Below are 17,579 nucleotides of genomic sequence, written 5' to 3'. Positions count from 1 at the left end.
CTTTCATGAAACGCTCCCCTGGTTACGTCTTCCGGATGGTGACGTTTCGGGTCGGTCTCAGACGTAAATAATCATATCTGATTGATATACGTCTGACAAAACTCAAATACACACACAGGCTCTATCACAAGATGCCAATAAAAGTTTGCACAATATCTCTGTCGTTTACATAATGCAGATAAACAGTATGCTTCTACAGTATCCGCAGATATTGGTGAAATTTTCTCATATTTCCTGGTGAAATAATATTGTTCTACTAATTTTACTTGTGCCATGCAATTAGAAGTTCCAATTGCTTCCCCAGTTGGTCCTCAATTTGGACACCAATTGAAACCAATATTGCAGTTATTGGTTTTTACTTGGTGTCCAAATTGGGGACCAATTAGGACCAATTAGGACCATTGGGACCAATAGTCAAATGGTTTCAATGGGTATCATTTATCAGTCGGTTTCAATGAATACCCACTGTTTCACTTTCCATATACTCCAAATTAAAACCAGCAATTCAGTGCCAATTCAATAGCTGCAATTCAATAGCTGCAATTCAATTGGTATTCAATTTGGATATTCAAGGGTATTCAATTGGAAATTTGTCCTGGGAACAAACATTTAACTCATGCATATAACTTTTATCTACGATAACAAAAGAATAATAAATTTCTGGCTGACAGGCCTACAACTGAATTGCTGTTGTTTGTTATCGCAGCTGGTTATCGTCAGAGTTTTATGTCTGTTTTATAATTTTTTTGGCAGAGTTGTCTAAAGCATGGTTTTGATACAGTGGTATTTGAAATGAAATGATAATGACATGAGCTAGGGAGCAGATAACTCTGTAAAAAAAGGGGGAATTAGACTAACGAATAGGCTCTACTAGGTCTAAAGAAACCTATGATCCCCGGCGGGTATGATCCAATCAACTTGAGAGCTTCTTAACCAATGCTAACTTAGATCTGAGGTATGCATCTTTAATTTTGTCGGTTCATTCAAAACAACTTTTTGTGAGTTTGGTGAGTGCAGAGAAAAGGATTTTTATCTTTTCTCCGCGCTTTCTAGAAGACACAATACATTGTTTTTTCGGTCGATATCTTCGATTGGCGAGCATTTGTGTTAATGGTCGCTAATTTAGTTCTGAGTGACGTTGGTGGTATCAGCTTCTTATTCTGAGCTCGAGGTTCGAACTCGCTGACTCTTTTGCCCCGTTTTAATAGTCTAGCACTCTAGGGTCCAGTCAAGGGACGGTCTGAAGGTGTATCATCACTATACATCATATGGTTGTTAAAAAACTGTAACTGTAAGTGTATAAATGAAAAAGTGAACAAGTTTTACTGTATCATGGCCTTGTGAAATCTTCAATTTCAATCTTGGCTTCTTTTGTGCGCTTGCTCGCTGCGGCGGCGCGCTGAGCTGAGAGCCGGGCCGCGCTGCTGGCAGACCAAAAGCTTCGGTTTCTGTTATATTGGTTGTTCCGCTGAACTCTGTTGGCTCCACTCACCAAATACAGAGACCAAAGTTCTAGCTCGATCTGTACAGGGACTCAATGGCCATACATAGGCATATGTTTATGTATTATTAAGTTCGGATAAAACAGGGAAGTGAAGTTGCGCGACAGCCGAAGCAAGTCACTGTTTTTTCCCTTTTGATTTGGAGTTTATTTTTCCCCGTTTTGGTGCATTTCAGGCCAAAACGGAATATTAATATTTATTTTGGTACATTTCTTTTTATATATTTTTATGAAATAATGTCAAAAATCGATGAGCCCCGTCGGGGGATTTTGCATTGTTAACCCCTTAATGGTGGCTGCAAGAGTAGCGAGCCGTCTGTGACTGTGTACGAGGAGAAATAAAAAAATTATAAAATGTTGAAAAACTCCTCGAAACAGACGGCTGCCAGCTGTCTAGCAATGCAGCTGCAGTGCAGTGGTACCTCAAGTGATGTTCGTGCAGGCTCCACTCTACTTCACTGCCGCTAGCGCGCTACACACTACGCTCCACTAACCCGAAGGCGAAGTTGGCCGAACGTCAAGGTCCAAAACTCGCTCTGATACTCCGAGTTTGAAAGGTGGAAAAAAAAGCATTTATGGTAAAAATTCAACACCTAAACTAGCTTAACAAGAAGCTTAATTTCTTACTTTTCATCCTAATTTCACTCCGGTTAGCCTCTCAACATGCTAAATTTAGAGCCAACATCGAGTTCCTCACAGTCACACATAAATAATTTGCTGCCGATTTCAAAGCAAAGCATAGTTAAAAGTATATTATAACCTTTTTTTCATTTTTTTTTTGGGGGGGAGGGGTTGCCAAATTTTACGTGGGACAAAATGACCTTCATTTTTTAGTGACAACCTTTTTTTTAATTTGTCCAATTCTACGCGAGACAAAATGACCTTCAATCATTATTAGTTAAAATCATTTGGGGGGAGGGGCTTGCCAAATATTACTCGGAAAAAATGAACTTCATATTATTTAGTGATCATCTTTTTTTTACTTGTCAAATTTCACGCATTAAAAAGCAGGACAAAATGCCCTTCCTTTTTTTTAAATGATAACCTTTTATTTTTTGGGGGGGCTTGCCAAATATTACGCGGACAAAATGACTTTCCTTTTTCTTATTTTTTTTTGGGGTGGGGGGGCTTGCCAAATATTACGCGGACAAAATGACTTTCATTTGGAGTGACCATTTTTTTTTTTTTTTTAGAGGGTCCGAGCTCAGACCCTCGCGAATGTGATGTTTTGAAATTGGCAGCGAATTATTCATAGGGTGAGAAACTTGATGTTGGCTCTAAATCGCCAATTTTGAGGCTAACCGGAGGATGGATATGGAGTGAAATTAGGATAAAAAGTAAGAAATTAAGCTTCAGTTCTATGTTGGTTTTTTTTTTTTTACATGTTTGAGTTACTTTTTCTTTGAGTTTGAATCTTGAATGATTGAGTCTTCAATTAAAATTTGAGAGTATATCAAGCAATAAACTTAGTTTTTCATTTATTTTAACAATCAGAGTTGTTTGATATTTTTTGTTGTGTGTGTTATTTTGATTCGATAATCCTACTCTTTTTATTTCAGTAAACTTTTTTTTATATGATAAAGTTTTCCTGTGTCAATATTTCCTACAGGCCTTGTATTACCGTACTGTATGCGTGCATCATACCTGTTCAAAACTTTGCAACATCCTTCCAAAGGGAACTTGAATGGGAAGATAATGAAAAATAGTATTAAAAAAAACACCCTTTCAAAGTCTTTATATTCTCAACAAATGATAAAATATGGTAAAAATAGCTCATCAGTATATCTCGACTTTCCAACACGATCACGAAAAACACGTTGATACAATACCATTTTCAATCTACTTGGCCAGAATATTTCACATGCGAAGAGGGATGCAATTGGAACAATGGAAGCTGATTTTGTGAAAAACAAAAATTATTTCAGCAAATTTTTTACATCTTTATATTCTGTAGATATTTGTGTATCCAACTTACAGAGCTCCACACTAACTTTGTTCTTGGTTGCCCCGAATGGTCCACCAAAATTATCAATTTCACATTCTTGATGGCCCGCAAGGCAAATTTGGTGGCCCTAAAACAATAGAAAAACTTAAAATTTATCAAAACTTCTGTAGCCCAACTGGACAACCAAGTGTGGGCTTTTGCAGAATTTTGGTGGCCCTACTCTCATTTTTGGTTTCCCCGGCCCGGGCCACTGCTAATGTCGAGCCCTGGTGTATACATGTATGGTGAAGTTTGATGAATTTTATAAGAATATTGCGTTTGACATGACTCAATATATGAAAAGTGTTTAGTAATACGATCCACTACCATATGAAGGGGGGCCCCATGTCTGCGCACAAAAATGACTTAAGATTAAGCTTACTTAAGATTACACCTCTAAACATGAATTTCTTTTTATTCCACAACAAATTTCAGTTGATAATGTTCCTTATAATATTGAGTAACTACAAGCAATAAATCTCGACAATAAAATTTCGACAAATATATTTAAACATGTAATTTTCTTGGAAAAACCTTGGCGAGTCATTGTCAGTTGAACAAAATAATGCTGCCCCGTGTCTGCGCAGCCATTCATTTTACACACGATTCAGTGATTTCGATGAAAAAAGCTGCATTCTGAGGGCATGATATTAAATGCTTGAATATTTTTCCACCGTTGTATGTCAGATTTTTAATGAGTATCAATATCTGTCTAAATTTATTTTCTGGTGAAGAGTTTGTGGACGTTGCATGTCTTTTATAAAAATCGCACAGATATGCGTCTTGCGCAGACAAGGGGCACTGCACAAACTTGGGGCACCTTTCCTTGATTTTTTTTTTTTTTTTGATAATCAGAGCTATTCATTCTATACTATTTTCTGAATATTGTAAAAATCTATAATGGATCAAAATTGTCACTTGCTTCGCTCACCCCCAACTTGCAGACTCTAGCTTAGCGGCCTTAGCCATGTAGAAATTCATGAAAATGCACATAAACATACCGTACTGTATATTTTCAATTCATATAGGCTATGTTTTTCCTCTCTTTTTTTAATGTAGGTTATCGATTCTCTTCTTTTGCTACACCATCCAATCCTCTAAGCTAGCATCACCATGTGGCCATGGAACAAGTCTCTTCCATAGTGGAGAACGCAACAGATGACATCGTTCAATATGGGGAGCTCTATGACGACTATCCAATATTCACAGCCCATGACTCAGATTTAAACCTTCCAGGTTCTGGACTGTATTCTGGGACTTCCACAAGTGGGTCCCTTTCTGAGCTGGATTTATCTCTCCCATCAACAGATCTGGACTTAGAGACTCGAATTTTTGGAAAGGTGAAGAAAGCTGGACAGACTGGTGTGCCCCAGAAGCGGAATAGCTTAGGGCCATCGGGATCCTTTGTGCAAGAACCGAGAACCACAGGAAGAGCCTCAAGACGTTCCCTTCGTATGGGCGAATCTGATCCTGAGGATCATGTTTTTCATCCAGAGATAGTACCCTTTGAACCGTCAAAGAATCCTGTTACAAATAGCTCAAAAGATCCAAGGAACCTCCTAGAATCTAAGGCAGAAAATAAATCTGCCAAGTCGGACCCCAATTCTGCAAGATACCTGAAGATTCTGATTCCGCAGAGGGACTTGCCCACTGCTGAAGGGCCTTCTGTTGAGACCTCTGTTAACCTATTTGAATCACTAAACATATCTGCTGCTGAACGGCTTCTCTTAGAGAGCCCAACAGACTCTCCATCACATTTTAAGCAGGCACAGCTTTGCCTGGACCCTGCAGACTCAGAAGTAGAAGGATCCTTTGTTGGACAGGATAGGGATAACACATTCTTATCTAGCACTCCAAGAAAACAGGACTTCACTCCATATCCTAACCAAGCTTTTCAGAAATCAGGCTCAAGATCATCTCAGGATATTAAAACAGAAATATTTGATTTTGAAGCAGAGTTGAAGAGACTTGTTGTGGAGATTTATTCAGACAAGGAGCCAGACTTTGCACCTGTTCCAGGATCTTTAAGCAGTAGGGAGGGCATACATTCAACTGATCCAAAAATGAGCCAGGCTAGGACAGAACTGGAAAAAGCATTTGGTGGAGGTGAGTTAATCCTTTTTATCAGCTAATAATACTTACCTGCACAGTTTCTATGTTAGGAACTAAATTCAGGAATTTCCTGCAAAGTGCAAAGGGTCATACTTTTAATCTGAATAAGTAGAGTTCTAAGAATCAAACTAACACAAAGCTATGAATTTCTTATAATCAGATGAAAAGTAAGAAAGAAAAGAGGGAATACAGCATTTTAGAATTTCACTTTCACACAACAGTTTCTATGATATGTACATGATCCAGGATGATATGAAACTATGAGAGCTCATAATACCACACACCATTTTTTGTATTTTATTCCTACAAAATATTGAATATTTCAATTTATGAAAAACAGTATAGAATATTTCAACTTACCTATATATATTTTTTAAAGTTTTGCCAAAAAGGAACTTTATGTAAATCACAATGCACTGAATACAGTGTATTTGAAAATGGACTATTCCACATAATCAAACCTTTACTATGATGAGGAAAAGCTTCGATACTTCATATATTTTATTACTTGTGATTGGGATTATTGAAAATAAATTAAAAGATCTTGTCAACAGCAAATTTCATGAGGATAGGAAATTTGAAGTAAAAGATATGATCTTACATATGAAATGTCTTATAAACCCTGAATTATGATTTTAGCCATTAGATACACGTATGTAGGCCTATAGAATTATTTTCAGTTGTGTAAATTACATGTTGATCATTCCAGTACAGTAGCAGAAGTTTTTGTTCAAGAACATGACATGATGTACATGTACATGTCAATATCAATATGCACTAAAATTGATGGTGGCTTAATTAGCCTTTTGAGTGTGCACATGATATTTTTTCCAAATTGAAACTTTACACTATTTTTAATGAGTGACCGGTGATCTCAACATACAAATTATTCAAATTTGCATCATGAAGAGTAAGTTTTATGGGGAAAGACCCTGCAAAGTTCTTCCCTTTTCCAAATGATGAACAATGTTCCTAATTTTATCAAGCCCACAGCAGCTGATAGCATTGATCTCGCTTGCTGCAAATTAATATTGCTTAATGCTGCATACACATTTCCCCTATAGCTGCCGTACTGCGAGTCAAAAATGGCTGTTTTCACATTTTTTTGTACAAGCTACATATGGGTTGTTTGAATAAAATTAGATAAAAGGCTGTTTTCGACTCGCCTTAGGGGAAATGCAACTGCAACATTACATGTAACTGGAAGGCTGTACTTGCATTTATATTAGCAACTGATTGACCTTGGAGCCCCCCCCCCCCAAAAAAAAAAAAAAAAAATTATGTTGGGCTTTTCCATGTGATGTGCTGGGAAATGCATTGTATTTCATGCAAATCTAGGAAGAAAATTTAAGAGGGTTGGATGTCAAAATGTTAGAAAATTGAGTTGACATGGATTGACCCACATGCACATGTAGAATATCTAAAACTCTATTTAGATCAAAGGGTTGAGGGCTTTGCACAGAAATGTTTGTGCACTTAATTTGGGTTTTGTTACAAATTATCCCTATTTCTGATTTCTAAAAGTTGGCATATCTGAGTATGTACAATGTATTATATTCAGTTATAATTTCCAAAATGTTTAATAGGTTTTTAGGAAAGCCTGTTCATATTTTGCCTATTTCTGGTTTACAAACAACTTTAGCTAGAAGTATGTCCCCAGAATTTTCTAATATAATTAGTCATTAGTGAAGTTTGTGTTGAACTTGAACTGTAGAATGGTAACTGATTGTTTACAAATTATAATTGCTCTCATTTAAAGTTGTCGTGTGAATAGGACAGATGGTGTGCTCAATTAAAACTCTCATAACACCTGGGAGTTACGCTCTGCATGCAATGTATGTATACGTACATGTCTGTGTAGATCTAATCCCAGGTTTCTACTATAGTACACTTTCATTTATTTTACAGCCGGTCTTTTTTTCTGCAGTGCATGATGTGGGTGTGTCTGTTTATTATTCAGGACCCATCCAAAATCTGTCTATAAATGTTTGCATAGCATACACGAGTTCATGCACTTACTCCAAAAGGCAATTCTGTCAGATGAGAAGTTCTGTGTATTTTGCTGATACCAAATAAACTCCAATTGTGTTTATTCACTGATTGGTGTGATTTTCTCAATAATTTCATTATTTGCTTTCTTTGTACAAGGCTGACTAGGATTTGTCTACGTCATACACTGTATAGTGCTGTAACGTGTATTGTTTAGTAGATCCGAATCTATGCAGTATTAATGGATAATTTTGATCTATCTTGTCATACTGGAAGCTGGAATGAGCTTGAATAGATGGTAAATTCTTTCAAGAGTATAATATGCTGTGCTTGCTTTGAAGGAAAATTGGGAATAGCTGCTTGTGTTATGATCTCTGTTCAGTGTAGATTTGAAAATTTAAACTTAGCTAGTTGACATGAGTTGGCATTGTTCATAACAGTGGATTCTGATTGTATACTACTGGTGTGTTGTGTTTACTGACATTGGAACTACACATGGTATTGTAGGCTTGAGTTCTCTACCGTGTACCGGTAATGGGCATGTTCATGTATCATGTTACAAGGCTGATTTCCTGTTTTTTTATGCCAATAGATTTGATTTCTTCACGTGATTTATGTGTGCATATTGTAATTTTTATTGTTTTATTTTAATGTATTGTTTCACCAGTCAATGATGATCTAATGTACCAGCAGCCAGCAGGGGTGGCGGGAGTGAGAAATACTGGTGGTCATGGTGGTACATGTAGGCCTAGATACTGGTAAATGCCAGTAAATACCTCAATAATTTTTTAGGAAAATGGGTAATACACTGTAGTTGGGACTTGGAAATGCATGACATACTTTAAATGTACTTTTTGAATATTGTAAGACGTAAGTAGATTGCTTTTTAAAGGACATGTCCACCCCAACAAAAAGTTTATTTGAATAAAAAGAGAAAAATCCAACCAGCATAACACTGAAAATTTCATCAAAATCCGATGCAAAATAAGAAAGTTATGACATTTTAAAGTTTCGCTTAATTTCACAAAACAGTTATATGCACATCCTGGTTGGTATGCAAATGAGGAGACTATGACGTCATCCACTCACTTTTTCTTTTGTATTCTATTATATGAAATATGAAATATTCTAATTTTCTCCTCATTGTCAAAGTAATACAACGATTAATTCCTCCCTGAACACGTGAAATTAGCAGTTTAATATGCTTCAATCAAGTTGGTCCTTATTGTCAAATCTATAAAAATCGAAATATTGTTTAATTCAAACAATAAAAAACAAAAGAAATAGTGAGTGATGGACATCATCGACTGACTCACCTAGTTGTGCATATCACTGTTTTGTGAAAAATAAGCGAAACTTTAAAATGTCATAACTTTCTTATTTTACATCCGATTTTGATGAAATTTTCAGCACTATGCTAGTTTGATTTTTCTCTATTTATTCAAGTCAGCATTTTCCTGGGGTGGACTTGACCTTTAAAAAGGTGTTTCTAAAGCACATGCTAGAATTTTCCTGTACCCCTCTCCCTGTACAGTACATGTATGCTCCAGGTGTGAGACTCTTCGAATTTGGGACTCTTGCTCATTCCCTCAAATCTCTTTCTCTCGCAGGCCTGTATCACAGCCTATCCCCATCTGCCTGTGATCTCATGCAGAGTCACATGAAATCTCACGCATAGCTGGTCTTGGAGCGTTCATCAACATTTTTGTCTGACAAGTCGTCAAATCTGACAACTTTCCTTAAATTGTATTGGCGGAGTTAAGCAATGTTTCTATGGTAGCAGTCAGATAAACAGGACTTGTCAGACAAAACTTCCGACAAGTCCTTTCATGAAATGCTCCCCTGGTCTCTATGAGCCTTGAGTACGAAACATGAATACTTGTTGGAACCCCAATTAAACAAGAGAACTGTCTTTTTCAGCCAAAGTAGTACATTTCTTGCTAGAGCTGGGAGTATGACTGAGTAAATTCTGTATTGCACATTTTGGAATCTTTGCAACATTGGCCCTGTGTCAAAAATTACATAGTACACGTAACCCTAGCCAAATTCTGAGTCTGTTAACTTTGAGCTGCCAAATTAGAAATGTACCTAATTCAAATTGTGAAATAATTCACATTCAAATTGTGAATTTGAATTTACAACAGAGTTCCAGTTCATGGATTATACCCTTAGAAGTAGCCCATATCTGGAATTCAAACTTGCCCAAGCTGCTTGGATTTTTAGAGCCAGTTGCTAAAGAGTTGCAATTAATCGCAATTTGAAAAGAAATGAATTCAACTTGATTTTTAACCAATCGGAAGTGAACATTTAATTTCAACAGTCCCATGATGCAGGGAGCAGTCCTACAGAGTACTTTGATCACACTACAGGTTTCCATAGTATACCTAATATCTTTCACTTATAGTTTATCTACATGTACTTGTACATGTACATGTACATTGAATTTCCTAACCAGCTATTCAGATACTGTACATGTACATGTAACATGTACTGTATGTTTGACCTCTTTGCTGGTGCTACTGTATGTTCCACAATCTACACTGCATGTACATGTAATTTATTGTATCTCTTTGTCAGAATCATAGTTTATTGGTCAATGAATCTATAGTATTTCTAATTTCCTCCATTTCCCAAACATTTTTGCAAAAGTTTCAGTACCAAAAGGCAAAAATTTTGATTTATAAACTGATCATGTACTTTTAGAGATTTGTGCCTCATTTGATTGTATATCTAACTATAGATTTAAGACAGTGGTGTAAGTTTAGAATGTAAGTCTTTTACAGAAAATTTCTTGAATATGAGGTCAGTTTGAATGTGTTTTGTGTTAAACCTATTTAAATGTGTATTATTTTTTGTTTCAGGTGATGAATTTATAACTCCATATGAGAAGACCCAAGACACTCCAAAGATGTCTGAGGACACTATTAGCCACCTGGCCAATGCGTCAGACGCCATGGCCCTTCAGAAGTCAGTAGTCAGTAAGTAAAACATTACATATATGTTGTGTAGGATCTGCTGTATAGACTTCCATGAACAGAACTTAATCTAGGTGTACCATACTTGTGGTTTGATAAAACTTATAATTTTCTAGTGACAATTGCTCCTCAGCATATATCAAAATGAAGGTTTGTAGTGAAGTTATCAGCTGACCATGAAGTGGTGCCATAAGCCAGATCTTTTACTTTGATCTTTTCAGTGTACTTGTAATTTTTTTACCATCATATAAGGGCAAATAAGAGATGCTACCAGCAGTCGCTATATCCAAGAGAATTCCCCCAATGGAATAAACTCCCAGACAAGATTAGGGAGGCTACAGCAATCCCAAAATTTAAAGAAATCCTGGAAAAGTTTCAGATAAATCAAAGTATACTTCCGACTTCATGCATTGCTGCCCAAAATGTATCATGGGATAGCCCAGGGCTCGACACTAGCGCCGGTCCGACGGTCCCAGACCGGTAAAAATCACTGTCGGACCAGTAGATTTTCAGAAATAGCAAGATTTACTGGTCCGACATGACCAGTAAAAAATATCATTGTCGGGCCAGTAATTTTTCCAAAAATAGCAAGATTTATGGGTCCGACATAAACAGTAATAAAAACTATTGTTGGGCCAGTAACTTTTTCAGAAATGGTCAAATTCGCTAGTCCAACATAAACATGAAAAATATTCCATGACTCAAATTGCAAACCATTTTCCTCCCGTTAAATTCTGGCATTCACACACAGAACACACACAGAATGAATCGCATGCAATTTTTGATAGGGTAACATACAGTGTACACGTGGCTAGCCAGCTACACAGCCCACATGGTAAATTTCCTACTGGCTGCACGAACGAAGCTTGGCTAACCTCTGGCAGAAATCTCTCACAGAACTGTCAAAATTCACATTTCACACTAATGAAAAGCTCTTATAATGTCCATATTTCCTAAAAATTTGCCAAAATTGGGGTAACTCTGTCATTTGTAAGCAGTAAAAGGAGAAATTTTCACTTCTGTTTTAGTTCAAAGAGATCGGGTTTCGAGTGATATCGTCTGAATACATGATAGCCCCACATATGCATTTGTGTGTGTGTTGATACACTTGGTTTCTTTCGTAGCTAGTACTAGTATATTTTAATTGAGCCAAAAAGAAACTGATAATTTATTTATGATGATAGTTTTAGCTTCCTTCCTTTGTTTTCTTTCAATCTTTCTTTCCTTCTTTCTTTTCAATCTTTCTTTGTTTCTTCCCTCTCTTCTTTTACTGTCTTTCTTTTTTAATTTTCCCTTTTTCTTTGTCTTTTGTTCTTTCATTCTTTCTGTCCTGTTAATATTTTTCTCTATTTCTAATGCTCTTTCTTTTTCTTTCTTTTTTGATTTCCTTCTTTCTTTAATTCTTGAGTCCATCCATCCTATATTTATCTCTTCTTTCTTTCTTCATTTCCTTCCTTCTTTTCCCCTTTCTTTCCTTCATTCTTTGTTACTTTCTTTCTTTCCTCATTCCATCCATCCTTTCTTTACCCTTTCTTGTTTTTTTATTCCTTCTTTCAGCCCTTTCTCTCTTTCATTCCTTCCTTTCTTCTTTGTCTTTTGTTCTTTCTTTGTCCCCTTTGTTCCATCTATCCTTTTACCTTTTCTTTCTTCCTTTTATTTACTGCTTGCTTCCTTTCCTTTCTTTCTTTGAAGTTTGGTCTTTCTTTTTTGTTCTTCCTTTCATTTATTCTTTTACATTTTCTTTTTTTTTTTATATTGCTTGCTTGCTTCTTTCCTTCTTTATTCCTTCCCAACATTCCTTTTTCCTTCTATCATTTTCCCTTTTCTTGATTTCTTCCTTCTTTCAATCCTTTCTTTCTGTTTTCCTTCTTTCCATCTCTCCTTTTACCCTTTCTTTCTTTTTTTATTCCTTCTTTCCTTCTTTCTTTCATTACTTTGTCTTTTGTTCTTTCTTTCTATATTGCTTGCTTCATTTCTTTCCTTCATTCTTTTTTTCTTTTGTTCTTTCTTTCCTTCCTTTCCTTCTTTGGTTTTTTTTTTCCTTCCTTCACATTTTTTCTTTACTTTTTTCTTCCTTCGTTTCTTTTATTCTTTCTTTTTTCCTTCTTTCCATCTCTCCTTTTACCCTTTCTTTCTTGTTTTATTGCTTCTTTCCTTCTTTCTTTTTCTTTTTTCATTACTTTCTGTCTTTTGTTTTTTCTTTCTTTATTGCTTGCATCATTTCTTTCCTTCTTTTTTTTTTTTTCTTTCTTTCTTTCTTTCTTTCCTTCCTTTTTTTCTTTCGTTCTTTCTTTCTTATTTTTGTTCTTTCTTTCCTTCCTTTCCTTCTTTCTTTCTTTAGTTCTTTCTTTTTTTCCTTCCTTCACATCTATCCTTTCTTTACCTTTGCTTTTTTCTTCCTTCCTTTCTTTCTTTTATTCTTTCTTTTTGTCTTTCATTTATTCATTCCTTCATTTTTTTTGGGGGGGGGGTAACAAGAAAGGACAGCAAAATAAACTCACGCCTTTTTTTAATGTTTTCTTTATTTTTTGGGACCAGTAGATTTTAGGTTCGGACCAGTAAAAAATTGAAAAACTGGGTATCTACTGGTCCGACATGAATAGGTTGGACCAGTAGAAAAAAAGGGTTAGTGTGGAGCCCTGGATAGCCACACCAGGCGTTGGTACATCAAACCATCCAGATGTATGTCCGAGTGAAAACAAAACTATTTACATGTAGATGACCTACAGTGTGTTACCACCCTCCCCCCCCAAAAAAAAAAACACAAACCTAAAGGTACAGTGTACTATGTGTACATGTATGTATTTCTTGACAGCCCCTGAATTTAACAGGGTTGTAACTGTAAGCAGCGTAAGAAATAAATGAGGGTTACGGGCAATATCACCCTCATGACAGCCCAAATGGCCCTCAAAATTCCCCAAGAAAATGAATGCTTTGGGGCAAAAATTCTTTTTATAATCGCCCCAAGACCTGTAACAAATAATATTCAAGACTATTTAGAAAAATCAATATTCTAACTATGGCAGAATAATGGTATTTGCTTTTATTGCATAATTGCTTGCTGCCCTTCCAAAGTGCCCCATATTTCCACAATTACCCAAATTTGGAGAAAAAAGGATAGTCTCCTTAAAATAAAAATTAATTCCTACCCTGGATGTAAGTTTTCCGGGGGTTTCAAAAGTGAGGAAATATTTCAGGATTTTTTACGTGATATTGTTACTATATATTGAGACATTGTTCAGGGCTTCATTTTTTAGGCACCCGAGCATGATAGTCATGCTCTTCAAGAAATAAATTGATAATCGAAACTCAGCAAATTTGTTATGGTAAAAAAAAACGCTGAGTTTAATGTGGAATGAAATGTTTTGAGTGGGACCTAAATAAGTTTTCTGTGTGGAATAAAATGTCTAGATCCCTTTCTTATGTCTCGTCCCTCATTAACTCGGCTGACCAAACAAATTTAAATTTCATTTTGTTATTTTTTTTTTATTCTTTGAAAATATTGATGCAAGGATTTTAGAAGAATTTTGAACTCATAAATGAGTGCCCAGAACCCTGTAAACTAATAACTCATTTCCCTGCTATATTTGTTCTTGTAAATTACTGATTGGCTGCTTTCAGGAATTGAGTTTGCTTTTAATTGTGTTATCTTTTCTTTCTTTTTTCTTTAAATCCGTCAGTAACACTATTAATTTATCTCTTTCTCCCTCATATCATTTGTAATTTTAGTTTTTTTTGACTAACCACTGACATCCTTCATTAAAGGACAAGTTCACCCCAACAAAAAGTCTTTTTGAATAAAAAGACAAAAATCCAACAAGCGTAACAACTGAAGATTTCATCAAAATCGGTTGAAACATAAGAAAGTTATGACATTTTAAAGTTTTACTTAATTTCACAAAACAGTTATATTCACACACTGGTCGGCATGCAAATGAGACTGATGATGTCATCCACTCACTATTTCTTATGTATTTTGTTATAGTAAATATGAAATATTCTAATTTTCTCCTCATTATCAAATGAAACAATGATTAATTCCTCCCTGAACCTGTGGATTAGCATTGTTTAATACTATATGGTTCAGTCAAGTTGGTCATTATTGTCAAATATGTATAAAAAAAAAAGAAATATTGTATGATTCAAACAATTAAAAAAAAAGAAATAGTGAGTGAAGGACATCGACTGTCTCATGCATATCACTGTTTTGTAAGAAATAATAAAAACTTTAAAATGTCATAACTTTCTTATTTTACATCTGATTTTGATCAAATTTTCAGCGTTGTGCTAGCTTTATTTTTCTCTATTTATTCAAATCAGCCTTTTTCTGGGGTGTACTTGACCTTTAAAGATTGTTTCAATCATGATCTTTCACCAGGTGATTCATCTGTGAAACCAGCCAGCATGGACGAGATAGCTGCCATTTTAGCATCCGTCAAGCAAGGTGCATATCAACGGGACCAATCACTAAGCAGTGTCAATACAACCCTCCAATCATCATACAATAACAATCTATCTATTGATGATGATGATACCCCAAATGAAAAGGTAAAGATGTGTTGCATGAATTATTAGATTTTGCCAAGAAATGTGAATATTACATTTCCTGGTCTTTACAATCTGGTGAGGTCATGAGATAGATTTATGCTGCATTTGCGGTACCGGTAGTCTTCTCCCAGTAATGGGATGAAATGTAATGGGTTCAATCAATTTTATTTGTATATGTGTATCAAATTTCATGAATCAAAATGTAAGAATCCAACTACATGTAATATATGTAGTGCATTGATGTCATGACAGCAATCATAAATGTTTCATATATCATTAAGATAAAGTAATTTTATCTAGATGATTCAAATTCAAATTTATTAAGAAAATAAGTATAAAGATTGAAGAACAATTTCACAGTGTATAAGGACATAAACATTCATGAAATATACCCATTTTATGATTTTAATTAGTTGATTTAAATATAAAGTAAATTCAGTGATTAGATTACAGAGACAATACAACAATACAATTCTTCATTAGCAAAAAAGAAAAACCCAAAAAACACAGGGTGCTAAGGACAATCAAGCACCCGAATAGCCCCTATAAGTTAAGATGGTGTTCAATTAAAATATAATTTCAATTTTTGTTAATCAAGGAAAAATAGCCCCCCACAGAAAAAGTATTAACTTTTTCCTTTCATGCTTCTCTTCCTTATCTAGGTACATAGCTACAATTCGATGTCCTCACTGGATGAAACTCCATCAAAAATACCTGCAGACTATGTGGAGCCTGAGGTTACCCCTACTGAAGTGAATGGAATAGACCCATCAAGAGATCCTGCTCACGTTCACACAGGCAAAGAAGGTGAGAACACTTCATCTGGAGGGGACGCAGCCCCCAATCATCTTGAGGGACCGCATCAACCAGAAACCCAAGAGAAGAAGGTAGTGACAACAAAGAAGAGACCAACTTCACTTCTAGCTCAGAATACCACCCTGGCCATAAGCAGTGCAATAGCTCACAAGTACAAAGTCCCCCCTCCTGACGAAGCATTATCACCTACTAGCATGGTAGCACCAAAGGAACCAAGGCTCTTCAGGAGCCCAGTGGTGGCTATCACCACTGCAAAAGGAGGGATGATTGCCACCATGGAGGGACTTGAGAAGACAAAACCAAAAAAGAAGAAAAGCAAGAAGGGTACCAAGAAGAATGCATTAAGCACAAGGATAATGTCAGACACTGATACAGAGCCACCGAGCGATACTGAACTGATGGCTCAAAGACAGGCTGAGAATGATAGTAGAATCACACCTACTCCATCTGAAGGTAATACTTAAAATATTATAAATCACTTGAAATGGCAAGCTGAATTTGTAAAAGCAGCAGAAGGTTGTGATATTTATACCTCTGCTGACCATAGGTAGTGCCTTGAGGCATTATGTTTTCAGGTTGTCCATCCTTCTTGTTTTTGTGCTTGCGATAAGTTAAGCAAATTATCTCCTTAAATGAATATTTGATTAACAATGTGAATTGATGATTTCACAATATAAGAATAAAGTACCGGTATGCAATATAGTCAAGGTCTGGCAATGGCAGAGGCATAGAGTTTGACTGATTGCAGTCAAGAATCAATCTATTTTTTTTTTTTTTTTTTTTTTAAAGTAGCTACAAGATGATACAAGATTTGTGAATTTGTTAGTCTTAAAATGTTCTATCTTTCTAAGACTAAAGTTTACGAAGGGGGAAATAGACAAGAGAAAGCTTAGCATGACATTCAATTACATCTTCAACTACAGATACTATGAGTGCCAAAGATCAAGTTGCAACCAGCAAACCCTCCCCACCTTCTCAGGACAACCAACAGAATCAACAAGAAGAGAAAGAACCAACGAGAGAGAGCCAAAAAGTGCCTCCTGCTGAATCCCAGGTAATACCCAATGAACAGCAAACGGTCGCAACCTCGGCCCCAGAAAACACACATGTGCCTGAGCAAGTGCCAGTCTCCCCTCCAGATCCGGCTCCCACCCAACCAACCTCAGAGCCTTCATCTGGATCCTTCCTTGGATCCCTGTTCCCATGGGGTAGAAGGTCTGCTGATAAGCCAGCTGCACCGGTCAATGAGAAAGTAACTGATGTAGTTTCATCAGCCAATCAGAATGCAGCCTCCCCTCCATCAACCAATCATGGGGAGCCATCGAGGGACGGGGCTAAGAATGTCAGTTCTCTGGATTCGGATGTGCATAGTGACAGCGTTGATTCTGGTGTGGGCTTTGTCGGGGGAGTGAATGGAGATCTTGGGACACCTACAGCCCATGTCCAGACACCACAACCTATTTCTTCTTCCACTCCCACCTCTACCAATATCAGGATAGGTAGGCATTTCTCGCTTTGGTTGATCCCACAGTTTCATGAAGTCATCAGCTCTGACAATTGTTGTTCGCTAATAGTCACTGATCAGTGCATGCCACCCAATCAGAACCAAGAGTTTCAGCAATTTCTTCCAGGGAAAACAATTTGTCAGTGACAA

General features: G+C 36.3%; 1 protein-coding gene across 1 annotated transcript in view; it reads left to right on the top strand.

Annotated features, from left to right (window-relative positions):
- Positions 1 to 1,068: 1,068 nt before the first annotated feature.
- Positions 1,069 to 17,579, top strand: part of LOC129254754 (golgin subfamily A member 3-like) — a 34,557-nt gene continuing 18,046 nt past the window's right edge. Inside the window, exons 1-6 of the mRNA XM_064110493.1 lie at positions 1,069 to 1,291; positions 4,545 to 5,591; positions 10,448 to 10,564; positions 14,940 to 15,109; positions 15,772 to 16,378; positions 16,849 to 17,424. Coding sequence (XP_063966563.1) covers positions 4,607 to 5,591; positions 10,448 to 10,564; positions 14,940 to 15,109; positions 15,772 to 16,378; positions 16,849 to 17,424 — 2,455 coding nt within the window. The 5' untranslated portion in view covers positions 1,069 to 1,291; positions 4,545 to 4,606. The remainder of the gene's footprint in view (positions 1,292 to 4,544; positions 5,592 to 10,447; positions 10,565 to 14,939; positions 15,110 to 15,771; positions 16,379 to 16,848; positions 17,425 to 17,579) is intronic.

This window comes from Lytechinus pictus, chromosome 2 (genome assembly GCF_037042905.1).
Source record: "Lytechinus pictus isolate F3 Inbred chromosome 2, Lp3.0, whole genome shotgun sequence".
NCBI classification, from domain to species: Eukaryota; Metazoa; Echinodermata; class Echinoidea; order Temnopleuroida; family Toxopneustidae; genus Lytechinus; species Lytechinus pictus.
Note: the sequence above shows the minus strand (reverse complement) of the source record. Positions and strands in the feature narration are given on the sequence as shown.